Raw genomic sequence first — 17,389 nt, 5'->3', positions numbered from 1 at the left:
TTTGCAGTTTATGTTATTATTCTTGTAATCAAACCTGACCATGGTGATATGAAGAGAAGACACATAATAAGCATTTTTCTACCAATAATTTATTTCAAAAATACAAATGTAATAACTCAAAATAAATGCATAATAATTTCAAGAAAATCAACATCTAGAAACAGAAATTCACTGCAAAATTCTTAAAATCAATTAGAGTATGTAACAGATGAATAAGATTAAATATTTTGCAATTTCAAACTTTCTATAGTAAAAATGTATTTTGAAAACCTATGTGTGTGTAAGATTGCCATCATCAGCTGGAAAACAACAGTTAACTTGTAATGCCAAGAATGACCAAAAGATGGTTGTAGAGCTCCACTTATTGATGCCCTGGTTCTGTGTGTGTGTTCTGCATTGTGTGTTATCATCTCAACCCTTCATTTCTGAGTGAGTATGTTTAGCATTGTGGCTGATTTATTGGTTTTATTTGACAAATGTAAAAAAACATTGTATTAAAGTCTCACCAGTTCATTCTTGTGTTTGTGCAAGTTTGTATGTGTGTGAACAGGGTGTGCACGTTTTGCATTGAGGATGTTTTAGAGTCTCACCCTGTCATTTCTGTCTTTATTGATTGTATTTGACAGATCAAAAAAATTGCTGTTTTTTGGTCTTTCCCATTCATTTTCAATGGTCGGTCAGTTTTGACCGTGAATACCAAATGTATTGCTTATTTTTTTTATGACCACTTAGACTTATTGAATCAAGCTGCTCTCAGCTTTAAATTTCTCTTTAGCACTTTTGAACTGTGTCAGCTGATTGGTCCAGTGGTTAACACATTGACCTACAGGTTCAAATTTGTGAGATTGAGTCCAGGAAAGAGCAGTTTTAAAATGTGTACTTCTGTTCTTGTCTGAGAATTCATATTGTGCTTCTACAATGCAGAATGTTCTTTACTGCATAATTCCTGCTTCAAAAAAAACAAAAAACAAAGCTGTAACTATTTCCATAGAAAAAGTTGTATACTCTCAACCAAGAATGTCTCTTTGATATCAGTTAGATGTGTGGTGCAGTGAACAGAGTTGTGGGCTTCAGTGCAAAGGACTGGGTGACTCAGGTTTTATTCCTGCTTCAGCTGGTATAAATTCTGTTATGCTGGAGCTCTTTGCAGTGTGCTTCAGGAATGGTTTTAGGGCTTGGCCCTGATCATTGCTGCTTGCAGCTATATTTATACCTCTTCCCCCAATGGGAGTCTATGGCAGCCCATAGAACAGTTTGTAGGAAAATGAAATTTGGCACATTAATAGGGGTGATCGTGAAAAGCCTCATACCAAATTTGGGGTATCTAGGACACACACTGTAGCACCACAACCAGTTCAAACATTAACTTTTCTTTTGCTCATATCTTTTGAACCATTTGTCCTAAAAACAAAATAATTTTTGTCTGATTACCCTCTCCATGATTCAAATGAACCCACATACAGTTTAACTCCACCTAATACAGTAGCCACCATAATGGATTATGATGTTTATCGTTTTTTTCACTACTATTCCTTGAAATTTGATCCAATTTGCCGAAACAATGGCTCAAAGTAATCTCTAGACTGAGCAGCACAGAATGAATAATACAAAATTTTGGTTTTTGATTTGGTAAAAAAAGTTACGTTAACACAAATCTAACGAGGTCGTTGTAAAGTGGATTTGAGGCTGTGTCTCAGCAACAGTTTGTCATATTGAAATTAAACTCTGTATGCTTCATCAGGACCATGATCTGAGGATACATGCAAAGTTTGGAGACAGTGCCACCTATGGGTCAGAAGATACCCGTAACTTTTGAACCGTATGTCTAAATATCATGGGGTTGGTGACTGTGGATACCTTGGGTCATGCAGATTTCAGCTACACAATTTTTCCCATATCGGCCTTACTGCTTCTCCACCATATTGACATTTAAAAAAAAAATGATATATCTTTTCAATATACAGATTTCAAAGAAAAATTAGTATGCATCATCGACATCATGTCCTGATGATACTTAAGCAGTTTTGAGACAGTGCCATTTATAGTTCAAAAGATAACCCACACTTGTATGCTGACTCTAACCTCAGGAAGCCTCTTTGCCACACAGTGGGCATATCAACTGAGTGGCTGTGTTAAAGCCCTTGTTTATAGTTTTAAGGGTCCTGGATTCAAATCCTACTTGGACCGGTTTTAGAGCTGACGTTATATTTTATTGGAGGTCTTTGTATTTTTTTACTAAATGTATGCAGGGCTTATCACAGATCAGTTCTGTTTGCAGGTATACTTTTCTTCTTTGTCTTAGTGTTGTTCTTATATATAAGGGAGTGATATAATTTGAAAGGATTGAGAAGTTTGGAGGCACCATCACCTGTAGTTCAAAAGAACATGGTCTGTTTAGCATGGTTATCATGCTACATGCTATTATAACTTAGCATGCTAATTGGTTAGTGTGCTAAACAGTTAGCATGCTAGCAAATGCATTTGCAAGGCTATTTGATCACAATGCTATCTGTATATAACATTAGCTTAGCATGCTAATCAACTTGCATGCTAATCAGTTATCATTTTCCATGTCAGCGATATAGTCTCTCCGCTATATTGAATTTAATAAAAAGTGATAAATCTTTACGAAAATTGGTATGCATCATCGACATCATGTCCTGATGCTACTTGAGCAGTTTGGAGACAGCGCCACCTATAGTTAAAAAGATAACCTTCACTTGTGTGCTGACTCTAACCTCAGGAAGACTATTTGCCACTTAATGTGTATGTCAACTGAATGGCTCAGTGTGTTAAAACATTGATTTATAGTTTCGAGGTTCATGGGTTTGAATTGTTGGGCCTCATGTATTCAGATAGAAGACAAAGGCAGGCCTAACACAAGTCGTAAAACCTAACTCAGCCCCCACACATTCCATGTCGTAAATTTTACTGATAAAAATCGCGCCAAAATCAAACAAAGGGAGTCCAAAACAGACTACAAATCCATGAAGCCTTGCTCACTAAAGGATCGAACTCTCAACTCCTATTGGATGAGGCACACAACAGAACGTCCGTCAAACATGACATCATCAGGAGTTGAAATACCTCTGAAATGTTTTGTGAATTTACTTCCAGCGACTTTGTTCACCGAATATAGACGTAGCTTTTTTGCTGCTCTCCGGTGCAACCTCGTGGCACAAGGAAGTAATGTCCGACTTGAAACTGTAGCCATACAATCTCCATCTCGCTGGACGAGTTGAGATTACTCTGTGTTCAACCAAACACTCTAATGGATCCGAAGGAGACTGCCGAGCAATTCGCATCTTCATCTGTTTGCCTACAGAAGTGAAGAGATTAAAGATTTCTCTTCCATCTTCAATCAAGTTGACATTTCTGAGTTCTCCACCAGCCCGCCGAGAATCAACAGCCGTACCGCCCGCTGACAATCAACAGCCATACCGCCCGCCGACAGAGCGAGGAAACGGCCTCCCGTCATCACCCGAAAGGAACCGGGTCAGAGTTAAAGGATGGAGGAAAACACATTCTACCTGTGTCCTCATGCGATACAAGTAAGAGGTTTACGTCTGGGCAGAGATAGAATATTATAGCATGTTATTCTTGTGTTTCGAGGTTTTGAAAACTTGTACAGTTTACGGACCGCCATGTCTGCTCATTATTAATACTCAGGGTATTAATTATCACAAATTTGTTTTGCTGTATTGTGGTCCAACCAAATTGGATTGTGCAATTTCGCCATCGCGGGTGAGACAGAAACTGAGTTCATCCATTAAAGAGTCAAATAACGCAAGACGTTTACGAGACCCACTCGTAAAACCGCGTCTCTGAGTGATGAACACAGCTGCTTTCTCTCCCGCTATCGCGAAATCGGCTTTAGGGCTGTCACTTAATCATCTCTCTCTCTCTCTCTCTCTCTCTCTCTCTCTTACTAATCACACACACACACACACACACACTCCATATCTAATCATATCACTGTTTAGCTTGTAGTTGTAAGTCGGAAGTTTATTGACTGCACTGTATTAATTATTAATTGATATTACTGCATAAATAAACTTTGTTTATATTACAAAGAGAAGTGTTTTGGTTTGTTTTGCATACGCCTGTGTCATGCTGACGGAATGTCAGTGCTCGGATTCAAACCTTCATTCATTGTTTTTTTTCCCCCCGAAAATCGATATTCTTCGGATGTCGATTTTCCTAAGAAAACAATCTAATATTGAGACTGTTTTACTATCTGGTTATTAGTCTCTGATTTCAGGGTGGTGCCCCGTCAATGTTAATCCTTATTAATATTCTATTGATTTTTGATAATTGATAATTATCTTTGATGATTGAATTTGAATGATCAATAAGCTAGTGTTAATTTTAATTAATGTTTCACCGATGTTAACAATTAACGATTATCTTCGATAATTGTTGATTTAAAGGATTAAAAAAAAGCTAACATTGATTCTCATCAATGTTCTATTGATTTTAATAATTAATAATTATCTTTGATAATTATAAATTATTGCTAATAACAAAACTTGCTCCTAAACGTAGCACACTACATTTACTGGAGTCCCATATGAGGTTTTAATGAGTTAGATTCAATTGATTAATTTAAATATTAATTAATAACTACAGAAATAATTATTAATTATTTCTGATAGTTACACTGATCTAAACAACCAGTAAAGCCCTACAGAATCCACTTTGACCTGTGTTAGAGTTGATGTTATATTGTACTGGAGGTCTTTGTATTGTGCTTACTGAACAGTTGCTGGGCTTTGATTAAAAGTCACATGAACATGACATTTATAATGGTGACTGCTGTGGTTGTCTGTACAAAAATCTTCTTAGCTTAGTATGTTCCTTGTGGCTGTTAACCCAGTGGCTGAGTGGAGCAGTGGTTAGATGGTTAGAGACAAGTTGCCATGGGTGTCATATGTTCTCTCTGTCTTGTTTAGTGTTGTGCAGTGCTTGCCATGTTTGTGCTTGGCCCCACAGCTGTTGCTTGCAGCTATATTTCTTCTTCTTCCTCCTCCCAATGCGAGTCTATGGCAGCCCATAGAACCGTAAGAAGGAAAATGATGAACACACTGATAGGGGTGGTCATGAATAGTTCCCATACCAAATTTTAGGTTTCTAGGACACACACTATAGCACCACCACCAGTTTAAAATTCACTTTTATTTTGCTTGTATCTTTTGAACTGTTTGTTTTAGAAACAAAATATTTTTTGTCTGATTACTCTCCATGATTCAAATGAACACCCATACAGTATAACTCCGCCCAATACAGTAGCCGCCATCTTGGATTATGATATTTACAATTTTTTCACTAATATTCATTGACATTTTGTCACATTTATCAAAACAATGTCTCAAAATAATTTCTAGACTGAGCTAACAGAATGAATATTACAGAATTTTGTTTTTTGATTCTGTCAAAAAGATAGGTTAACACAGTTAACGAGGTTGTTGTAAAAATGGATGTGTGGCTATATCTCGGCAAAGTTTTGTCCTATCGAAATGAAACTTGCTATGCTTCATGAGGACCATGGTCTAAGGGCACATGCAGAGTTTTGCAACAGCGACAGGTCTTTGTGTTGTTCTGATACATATGGGAGTGATAGCTTTTGAAAGGATTTGCTAATCGGTTAGCTATCCAATGCATTTGTAAGGCTATTTGATCACAATGCTATCTGTAGACAACAGTAGCTTAGCATGTTAATCAGCTAGCATGATCAGTTAGCCTGCTAACCAATGCATTTGTGTGCTTGCTCTTATCTTGTCAAGTCTCTTTGGCACTGTTTAGGTATCTCAACTAAGTGACCTATTGGTTAAATTGTTGGACCATTGTTCAAAAGTTTGTGAGTTTTATTTTAGCTAAGTATGGTTTTTAATTTTATACTTCTGTTGACCTCTAAGTCTTTATGATGTGCTTACTATAATGTAAGCTTTACTAAATGGCATAATTCCTGCTTAAATTCAAAAACAATTATCTCTAACAATTTTTTATTAGCAATCGTTTTGTACTTGTGGCTTGGAATGTGTCTTTGGCAATATTGTGTAAAATAATTGGCCTAGTGGTTGAAGCATTGGACTTTGGTTAAAAAGGTGCTTAGTTCAATTCCTGTCAAAGATGGTTGAAACATTCTAGTTTTTTGTCCTCTGACTCTTCATGTTGTGCTCATCACTACGTATAATGTACTACATTGCAGAATTCCTGGTTGAATTCAAAATGTTTTGCTTTAACAAGACTTTGTAAGCTATCGTTTCGTACTCTCAGCTTGGAAATTGTCTTTGGCATAGTTGAGCTGTACAATATCTGTGACCTAGTGGTAAAAGCATTGGATTATGGGCCAGAAGGGTATGAGTTTAAGTCTGCTTAAGAATAATTTTAAACATTTTTACTTCTGTTGACCTTTGAATCTTCACGTTTTGTTTACACTAATGCAGGGTTGTCAAATTCCTACTTCAGTTTAAACCACTTTGATGTATCAAAAACTTTATCTCAGCAATTTTGTACTCTTAACTTTGAATGCAAATACAAAGCTGACTCTGGCAACTGTGGTTGTGCTAATTCTCAGCCTGTTATTTCCCATTGGTGACTGACAGTGTTGTACCTCTGTTGTACAGTGGAATGTCAGTTTTCTTGTTGAACAGAAAGTTGCAGGTTTAAACCCATCCTTGGGTGCCTTGAAATATTTTCTTTATGTCATTTGATCTATATGTGTTCTCTGGGTTGTGCTTAATGTTGTGTAGTGGTTTCCATGCTGGTGCTTGGCCCCAAGTATTGCTGCTTGCAGCTATATTTATTATTATTATTCTTATGGCTGAGAGTCTATGGGAGCATTACATAGGAAAATGATGAAAATTGGCACACTGATAGAGGTAGTCATGAATAGCCACCTTACCAAATTTGGGGTCTCTCGGACATATTCTATAGCACCACCACCATGTATAAAAACTTTTCATTTATGTGCATCTTTTGAACCGTTTGGTCAAAAACAATATTCTTTATGCATCTGATTACTCTCCTTCCGATGATTCAAATGGATCTTGGATCTTGAATGCCATCTTGGATTATGATGTTTATTGTTTTTTCACTACTATTCATTCAAAAATTATCCAATTCTGCCAAACAAGGTCTCAAAATGATCTCCAGACTGAGCGCACAGATTGATTTGGATTTTTTACTTTTTTTTAGTTACGACATCGCAGAGTTAATGAGGTTGATGTAAAACCAGAAAAGAGGCTATATCTTGGCAACTGTTTGTCATATCAAAACAAAACTTGGCACGCTCAATGAGGACCACGATCTGAGGGTACATGTAAAGTTTGGTTGCAGTGCCACCTATGGGTCAAGAAATAGAAAAATGGTTGATTTTGCCAGTAACTTTTGAACCGTATGTCCAAATATCATGAGGTTGGTGTCTGTGGATTCCAGATTTCAATGATATCAGTCTTCCCATATCTGATGCCATACTGACTCTCCAGCATATTTAAATTTATTAAAAAAAAAAATTATATATCTTTACAATACATTGTCAGGTATCAAAGAAAATTGGTATGCCTCATCGGCATCATGTCCTGATGTTTCTTAAGCAGTTTGGCGCCACCTGTAGTTCAAAAGATAACCTACACTTGTGTGCTGACTCTAACCTCAAGAAGTCTATTTGCCACACAGTGGGCATGTCAAATGAGTGGCTTTGTGTTAAAGTGGTGGTTTATTGTTTCAAGGGTCCTGGGTCTGATTTGTGCTTACTGAATAGTTGCAGAACTTATCACAGATCATTTCTTCTTGCAGGCATACTTTTTGTTCTGCATCATCTTATCATTGCTCTTCTGATATATATTGAAGTGATATGTCTTTTGAAATGATTGTTGGATTTCAAAGAAAATTGGTATGCATCACTGAAATCATGTCCTAGTGATACCTGAGCTGTTTGGAGACAACACCACCTGTGGTTCAAAAGATAACCTACACTTGCCTGCTGACTCTAACCTCATGAAGTCTCTTGGCCAGTTGGTAGCCTTGCCAACTGAGTGGCTTAATGTATTAAAACACTGGTTTATGGTTTCAAGGGTTGTGGGTTTGATTCCCAACAGGACCAGTGTTAGAGTTGATGTTATATTGTATTGGATGTCTTTGTATTGTGCTTACTGAACAGTTGCTGGGCTTTTCACCAATCAATTTTTTATTTTGATCTGTGATGAAGTCACATGAACATGACATTTATAATGGTGACTGCTTTGTTTGTCTGTACAAAAAAACTTCTTAGCCTAATATGTTCCATTTGGTGGCTGTTAGCCCTGTGACTGAGTGGAGCAGTGGTTAAAGTCAGTAAATGCCAAACTGGAAGATTTTGGTTCTATCCTGTCCTGAGGCAAGATGCAATTTGGTATGTATGTACTTTGGGTTGTGCAATGGTTGCCATGTTTGTGCTTGGCCTGATAGTTGCTGCTTGTAGCTAAAATTATTATTATTATTCCTCCCCAATGGGAGTCTATAGAAGCCCATAGAACCGTACATGATCAAATTTGGCACACTGATAGGGGTGGTCATGAATAGCCCCCATACCAATTTTGGTGTCTCTAGGACATACTCTGTAGCACCACCATGTCAAAAATTCACTTTCTGTGTATCTTTTGAACCATTTGTCCATTGACACAATTCTTGTTTAGTCTGATTACACTCTTCTTGATGATTCCAATGGACCCCTTACATGAAAACTCTGCCCATTACAGTGGCCGCCATCTTGGAGTCATTCATTGTTTTTTCACTTCTGCTCCTTCAAACTTTGCCTGATTTGCACACAAAATGGCTCAAAATTACCTCCAGACCGATCCACACAGTATGGATAATACAGAATTTTGACAACTGACTTTATTGAAAAGTTATGCGAACACAGTTAACGAGGTAGCTGTGAAAAAGGATTTGAGGCTGTATCTCGGCAACGCTGTGTCCTATCGAAACATAACTTTGTATGCCTCGTGAGGACCATGGTCTGAGTGCACATACAGAGTTTTGCGACAGCACCACCTATGGGTCAAGAATTTTGAAAAATTGCTTTTTTTTGCCCTTATTTTTGAACTGCATGTCCTAAAATCGTAGGGTTGGTGTCTGTGGATTACTTAGGTCATGCAGATTTCAACAATACCAGTTTTTCCCATATCGGCCATACAGCCTCTCCACCATATTGACATTAAAAAATTATATTTGTTTTTTTTTACATTGTTGGATTTTAAAGACAATTGGTATGCATCATCAACAAAATTGTCTGCTGATACTTGAGCAGTTTGGAGACAGCACCACATATAGTTCAAAATATAACCTACACTTGAATATTGACTCTAACCTCAAGAAGTCTCTTTGCCACTTAATGGCCATGTCAACTGAGTGGCTCAGTGTGTTGAAACATTGATTTATAGTTCAAAAGGTTGTGCGTTCAATTCCTTGGTGGACCATTATTAAAGTTGATGTTATATTGTACTGGAGATCTTTATATTGTTTACTGAATAGTTGCAGGGCTTATCACAGATAATTTCTGTTTGCTGATATACTTCTTTTTTGTCTTGTGTTGTTTTTCTGATATATATGGGAGTGATATCTTTTGAAAGGATTAAGTTTGGAGACAGCATCACTTGTAGTTCAACAGAACATAGTGTTTAACATGGTTATCATGCTACATGCTACTGTAGCTTAGCATGCTAATCGGTTAGCATGCTAACTGTTGGGTTTTCTGTATTATAAGGATATTTGATCACAATGCTATCCATAGGCAACATTAGCTTAGCATGCTAATCGGTTAGTATGTTAATCAGTTAAATGCATCATGACCAGTCTGTTCTTTTTTTCTCCTGTGTTTGATATCAGTCATATCGGCTCTCCACCATTTTGAATACTTTTTTTTTTAAATTAAAAACTTGCTGACTCTCAGCTTGGTATGTCTCTTTAGCACCTGTGAAACTTTTCTTACTCCTCAACCCTAGACTGGGGAGTTTGTAACAATTGGGGGGGGCTCGTCTTTCCTTTTTTGGTAAGCTACTGTTGCATTGCTGCTCAATTTCAGAGTGCTATGTTGGTAAGTACTTTTTTCTCTCTTTGTTTGGCTGTTTTCATTTCTGAGTGTGAGAGGAAGCCTCCATGGTAGTGAGAGACATGGAATTTGATTTGATATCATATATCCTATCTCCTAGGTTGGTTCTACACTGTAAAAAAAAAAATCCTGTTGTTTTTACAAAAAAAAATTTGGCAGCTGTGGTTGCCAGAATAATTATGTAAAAAATACAGTAAAAACTGTAAACAACTTTACAGAACCTGTAAATTTTACAGTTTAAAACTGCTGTAATTTACATGACCACGATGGCACTGTAAAAACAAGAAAAATTAAATAATAATCTGTTAAATTTACAGTAAAAAAAACAACAACAAAAAAAAACATCATAAACTTGATATTAACCTTCTGAAACTGTAAAAATCTGCTTTTTACTTTATAAGGTATTTGTTGTAATTACAGAAGAGCACATGATGACATGAAGTTCACCAATAGTGGCTCCTCCAAGAGCAATAACCAATAAACATGTAGAGACAGAGCTCAGTGTCACTCACACAAACACTAAACACCATCATGGTAACACATGTGAAATTAAAATAATGTAATAAACATTAACTAAACTACATTAAATATAAAACAGAACACCCCAATGTACGTAACTGATATTAAAAATAAGAAACATAACTATTCCCATAAAATATAATGAAATATAATGGTTCACGCAGGGAATTGTGGGAACGCCCGATTACTGCTTTATACTGTAATTTTAACAATAATTTGCTGTAAAAAGTAAATGTACTCTCTTGCTAAACATGTAATTTTTTTTTACCATTAATTATACAGGAAAATCATACTTTTTCAATCTAAAAATTTTTATTTTTACATTTTATTGTAAAAACTACTGTACTGTCTTTTAAAATATATTACATTTTTTACTGCATATTTTACAGTTAATACTCGTTAATCAATTTACGTTTTATTTCTGTAACGTTTTTACAGTCTTTTACAGTTAAAATTACAGACATTTTTTACAGTGTAGCTTTTCAACCACTGCAAAAAGAAGGATCTGCATTTGATAGCAGATTTCTTTAATATTGATGTTCTCAAAGAGTCCACCAAACAAGTAATAAAAGAGGACTTGGTTGAGAAGCTAGTTAAGGCTGGTATTTTGCCAGGGCAATCTAAGGGCAGTGTTGAGGAACAACCTGGGTTTGCAGTGGAAACTGTAGCCAAGGAGGTTCTTCTCAACACTGATTCTGTTGACCCTCATGACCCTATGCTAGCACTTAGGCTAAAGGAGTTAGAGCTGTGTAGTGGAAGCAGAGGCAAACCAAGACATGAAGCTGTGTGAATTGGATTTGCAGGCCCTAGAGTTGTATAGAAGACCTGTGTCATTATCTCACTCCAGACCTCCCTCTGCTTCTCAACTGCACCTGTTGCCACCTTAACTGAAGTCTCTGATCACACATCCTCTGAGTCTGACTTTGATTTCGGCAAATATATTAAACTTGTACCACCATTCAGGGAAGCTGAGGTTGACTCATACTTTGTTGTGCTGAGCGTGTTGCTTTGAAATCCAAGTGCCCTAAAGACGTGGGCTTTATTGCTGCAGTGCAGCCTCACTGGTAAAGCGCAGGAAGTTTCTTCTGCCTTACCACTAGAACACCCTCTTGACTACTATGTAGTGAAGTCTGCTGTTCTTTGAGTGTATGAGTTTGTGCTGAAGACCAACTGAATTTCATTACTGATATTACAGTAGAAGAAAACACATAATTCCAATTTAAGAATGCTTATTTAATTTTTTTTACCGAACTAACCACAAAGTCCTCTTTAGTGCATTTGACATGAGAAAGTAAGTCTTATCGCAACTCAGAAAACTGAACATCAAACAAAACTCTATACCAGTTCCAAATGAAATGTAATAATAATAATAAATTACTGGATATGATATTGTGTCTGTTCTCTTTGTTTTAACATCATGCATTGGCAACACAATGAACAGTCATTCCAAAAAAGGTTCAAATGTGTCATAATTGAAGCTGCAGATATGGCTAGCGCATTTTCTATAGGGCAGAGGTGCCCAAACTTTTCCTATGAAGGGCCAAAAATCAAAATTGATTGAGGGCTGTGGGCCAAGAGAGAACATTGCATTATAACAAACTCAGTGCCTTAAATTAATTTCTGAAAATGGGGGTGGGAGGAGGGGTGGATTGCCCCCATTACACAGCTCATATGGGGGGCATTTTTTTTTTTTTTACCTTTACAAAGGTAGTTTTTTCTTGCTTTATGACTCCGTCATCATTTTTTATATCAAATACTTTAATTCAATTTTAAAATGGCATGTTACAATAATTACAAAATTGCATGATCTCTATATTGCAAAATTGTGCATAGTTACTGAAACAAATTTTTTTTTTTCTCATTCACATATTTCCAAATATTTTGGCTATTAAATTAACAGACTAAAAAACAAATGCACCGACACAGAGGAGTTGATGACAATATTTCTCCAGATTTGGAATGAGGAGCTTACAAAAAAAAAAAAAAAAAAAAAAACGTAGCAATTCAAAGCCAATTTAATAAAACAATGAACATTATTCAGTGATATGATTAATACACCAAAAGTGGTTCATGTTCTGTAAAATTATTATTGTATCATTAATAACGTTTTATTTAACATCAAGGCCATTTAACACATCCATATATTATTTATGTTAATATTATTATTAACTACATTATAGTGAAGAGCCCGTCTGTGCGCGTTTATGGCGCGAGCATCCGCAAGTGACTCTGAAACATCTGCACAACGGACAGCACGAAACAAATAATGTTCAGCGAAAATTCAAATAAAGAACGCAGTGGATATATTAATTTGGAACTATGTCAGATTGCAGGGTTTTCGTTGATTTCCGACCCCGGATGGAACTAGAGATGGAGATGAGAGATGCAAAAGGTGTTTACGCGTCTCTCTATTGTGAAAAGCATTTTTGCTATTTCTGCCTTTCTTGCAAATATGCTGCATTATAAATAATGAGGGAGCGCTGAAATGAAAGACGCACGCGCTTGCAATGTTAACAGCTTTGTTGATTATAAATAGGAATTATATAGTTCTATCGCTTTGCTCGCTTACGGAGACGGTATAACACCATTTGCATGTTGAATTAACAGGTTTAGAAAGGTTTATACATCTGTAACATCTTAAGTATCTATGCGACAAAGCACTTTCTCATTGCACGCGCTCACACTTCTGACACTGCTGACAGCTGCACCAGAAAGTGAAAGACAGCGGATTTACTCGCGCAGCTTCTTGAATTACAGTTTGATACAAAACAAGTTTATTGATTTGATCATCTGTATCTATTGGTTTACTAATTCGCAGCTGCACTGTAAAGTGAATAAAAGTGTGCGGGAATTTCCCGCATTATGAACGTGGATATTGTGGGAATTATTAGCCGAATTTCAGGCTCTGCAATTGTATTATATTAAAATATTAAAGTTGCCCTTGTTCCCCTCCTTTATGATTTCATTATACAAAAACAAAAAACAAACAAACAAACAAAAATAATAATAATAATAATTACCCTGCAATCTGCTAAATTAATGCAATGAAAAGCTGTATCAATAGCATTTTTTCCCCCCGTTTTTTCCCACTCTTGTCAAATATGTCAAGGCGGGCCAAATCAGAGGTCATCGGCCCGCAGGCCCTAGCTCGGGCATCGCTGCTATAGGGTGACCAGATTTTGAAAGTCTCTCTCTCTCTCTCTCTCTCTGTCTCTCTCTCTCTCACACACACACACACACACACACACACACACACACACACACACACACACACACACTGTATTGAAATATGTAGCCAAATTCAATATAACATCTTTTAATATGTGAAATGTTAATTTATTATATATTGTTTTATAAGATTTTACCACATTTGAGATATTTGTAAAATGTACAAATTCCATATAGCCTATTCTATCCATAGGATGTCATATTGCATGTGTTATAATGATACGACTTGCCAGTGCTTGAAATTTCTTGTCAGCTACAAATTTTTGCACAAAATTTGCAACATTGGAACTTAAAAGTTAAAATACAATTCCACATTTAAGTGCTTGTACTATTTAAAAACAAAAATACAGCTGTATGAAAATGACATTCAATCTTAACACAATGGCCATGGGAAAGTGAACATTAACAGTGACAGCAAAACATTTCAATTCCATTTTCACGTGTTGTGCAAAGAAATAGATCGGCTTCTTTCAGCTTGTTGAACATGCATTTTCATTTGGGCATTTCTAATTTGCGATGGATGATGACAGAGAGCAGCAGAGAGCGCTAAGCGAGTTAGTCGTTGTCACGGTAACCAGATATATTCTGAGCAGGTTATTGCAAAACTATAATGAAAGTAGTCAAATCATCGTGCAATACAACAAAATATCTTCCCTTCCCTGCAATCGATACCAGACACGATACCAAGTAGGACGTTGAGGATATTAATTTCAAAGAAAAAAATCAGGTGAGCCTAACAGCTGAAACCTAGACATTATACCATTTTTTCGACAAATGACAGGACACCAGGACACACTTCGTGAAACCTTGACCGACTTCTGGTCACCCTAGTTTTCTACCTGCTTTGCTTCTCCCCATTATGTACTGTAGTGATTTACTCCCGCTCTGTCTTTGCTAATGTAATGAGGGCAATAGGTCAACTACTTGTACTATCACCGTGTAGTGGCATCTTAATGTTAAGGTAATAGCGGGTTTAAAGGTTTAAAAACGAAAACTAAATATTTTTTAAAGATTCTTTTTTTTTTTTACTTTAGTTTTATTTTAGAGCCATGAAAATGTATTTCAGTTTAGTTTCAGTTTTTCCAATTATGTTGCTGATAATTTCAGTTTACGAAAATGTTTTTTACATATTTAGTTTTCGTGTTAGTTTACGATAATAACCTTGGGTTATTGTGCGCTCAGTTACCTGTTGAGAGTGTCATCCTTATTCTTGGAAATGATCTTGCAGGTGGTGAAGTTTTTTCTCGGCCAGTTGTTGTACATAAACCTAGTGCTAGTGAATACCCTGATCTTTTTAGACCATTTCCCTCTGCATTCCCATGATCAGTATTTATGTCTGCAATCTTAAATTGTTCCTAATACATAAAAACAAATTATATTTGTTATAACAAGAGAATTACATACTGAGCCAAATGTGTAAACAATCAAAACATCTTTAGCATTTCAAAACACTAACGCAACAGCAAGAATGAGTAGTAAGTGAGCTGAAACATACATATTAATATGGGAAAGCTTCAGATTGGCTTTAAAAGATGAATAACAGTCGAGGACATGAAATCTGATATTGAGGACATATTAAAGCTGACACTAAACAAGCTTCTTTTGCTAAATGAATTAAAAAGGCACTTTCGTGGTTCCTTTGTTACTTGAAATGGCTGTACAAACTGTATTAGTAATAGACAATCTGCCTTATGTCAGTCATTATTCATCAATTCATATCTTGTTCACAAACAATCCACTGATGTAAAGTATTTAATTATTCGTTTAGAGTCAAAAAGGCCACAAATCTGTAGACCAAAATGACAATAGTTTAAGGCATCATAACTCTAAATGAGCAAGATATTTCTCAGCAGGCGAGCATGCAAAGACTGTCAGACAGACAGACGGATAGACAGGAGTTTCCAAACACTTGTGTTACAAAACATAGGCTGATGGGGTGATATTTCTGAACACTTAAATTCTGGTTCCTGCATTCAATGCCATTGTACTGTTCATTTACTAAAACAAATCCAATTTCTTTATTTGATTCAGTTTTTTTGGTATACAAATGAAAAAAATAAGGTTAAATATGTCAATTTAGTAAATTAGTGAATCATAAATTTGATCTGATTACTTTTTACAGCTTCATAATCTTAATTTTACAACATAAAACTACATATTCTGAGAGGTTTACATACTTTGGATATATATATATATCAGTTAAATTGTGTGTTTGGTTCAATCATCAAACTCTGGTTGGTCTTCAGTGAGAATGGCTGGGGGAAACTGAAGCCAGCCACCAACATCCAGACGAGAGACACCAAGAGCGATCAAACACAGCCACACCTGAAACGAAAACAAACAGATGAATTTCGAGCTAAACTGTGGACATCTTCATTAAAAGAATAGTTCATCCAAAAATGTAAATTAATTTCATTTGACAAAAAGTACCATACATTATAAAGAGGACAGTTGCAGTCCAGGTCACTGATTGGCCAAAACATCTATCCATTCATGCTAAAATACATAACATTGTAACAGCTATGACGTGAAACACCTGATCACCTAACTAACTGTGCAGCACCCATTAAGAGCAACTATTATACTTAGTTAACATGCAAGGTTAGGCTAGCAGAGTGATGACACTTCATGAATTTGCTTCGTAAAATAAAGTTGGAATGAACATGTGTGTCCCTGTATTTTATTACATATTCTAAGTTTATTATGTTGTTTTATAACTGTATTACAAAAGCAATAAGGCACTTGAGGCTGTTATATTATAAATATACCGTACGTCTTGCCTAACAACAGCGTTAAGCCATGAGTATACCCAAAATATAGCACAGCCTCTCGTAACTTATTGCTTAAAGTAGTCCATAATCATACATTCGATTTTACTTATTTGGGGTACAAGCACCAGAGGTGCTGGAACCCTATTGTAATTGTACTGATTTTCTTCTTATTTTTTTTTTCCGCCCTAAAAGTGTCTGGATGTCAGAGACCGTAAGTTGTGGAGACACCGAACTTGGCGGGATGGTCATATATCTCACCCACTACTTAGGCGCACAAATGCACACCCATCTGACCCTAGGTGGTACTATAATAAACACTTATGTTTTGGCTCATATCTCTGGGCCTAGAATCAAAATTCTTTTTTCCTCTGATTCCTTGAGTCAAGCCATACAAAATGTATGTGTCTCAGATTTCATTTCCATCTATAATTTTTTCCCAGCATTTTGAATTTTTTTGAAAAAACTACTTTTTTTAACTCCTCCTAGACTGTCCGTCCGATCGGCATGAAATTAGGTATGCATCATCTACAGACTGGTTTAACGCAATTTGAGTAAATTATCAATATCTACTCAACGCAAACTCCAAACATAACCAAACTCAGTACACATAGTCAACAGGATGTTTAGAAAATGTCAGCAAAGTTTTATACAATTCCACCCCTAGGGGGCGCTACAACTAAAAAACCGTTATAACTTTGCAGCCATTTGAGCAACAAAGTTAAAATTAAACAAGCATCTTTGGTTCAAATTTTAACATATTCTTAAAAAATCGATTCAACAA

General features: G+C 36.2%; 1 protein-coding gene across 4 annotated transcripts in view; it reads right to left on the bottom strand.

Moving 5' to 3' along the window:
- Positions 1-11,827: 11,827 nt before the first annotated feature.
- slc11a2 (solute carrier family 11 member 2) overlaps positions 11,828-17,389 on the bottom strand; it is a 212,569-nt gene continuing 207,007 nt past the window's right edge. For all 4 annotated transcript variants that reach the window (XM_051672313.1, XM_051672310.1, XM_051672311.1 and 1 more), the window contains one exon: positions 11,828-16,162. In XM_051672313.1, coding sequence (XP_051528273.1) covers positions 16,055-16,162 — 108 coding nt within the window. In that variant the 3' untranslated portion in view covers positions 11,828-16,054. The remainder of the gene's footprint in view (positions 16,163-17,389) is intronic.

This window comes from Myxocyprinus asiaticus, chromosome 35 (assembly GCF_019703515.2).
Source record: "Myxocyprinus asiaticus isolate MX2 ecotype Aquarium Trade chromosome 35, UBuf_Myxa_2, whole genome shotgun sequence".
NCBI lineage: Eukaryota > Metazoa > Chordata > Actinopteri > Cypriniformes > Catostomidae > Myxocyprinus > Myxocyprinus asiaticus.
The sequence above is the reverse complement of the archived record's forward strand: the minus strand, read 5'-3'. Positions and strand labels throughout refer to the sequence as shown.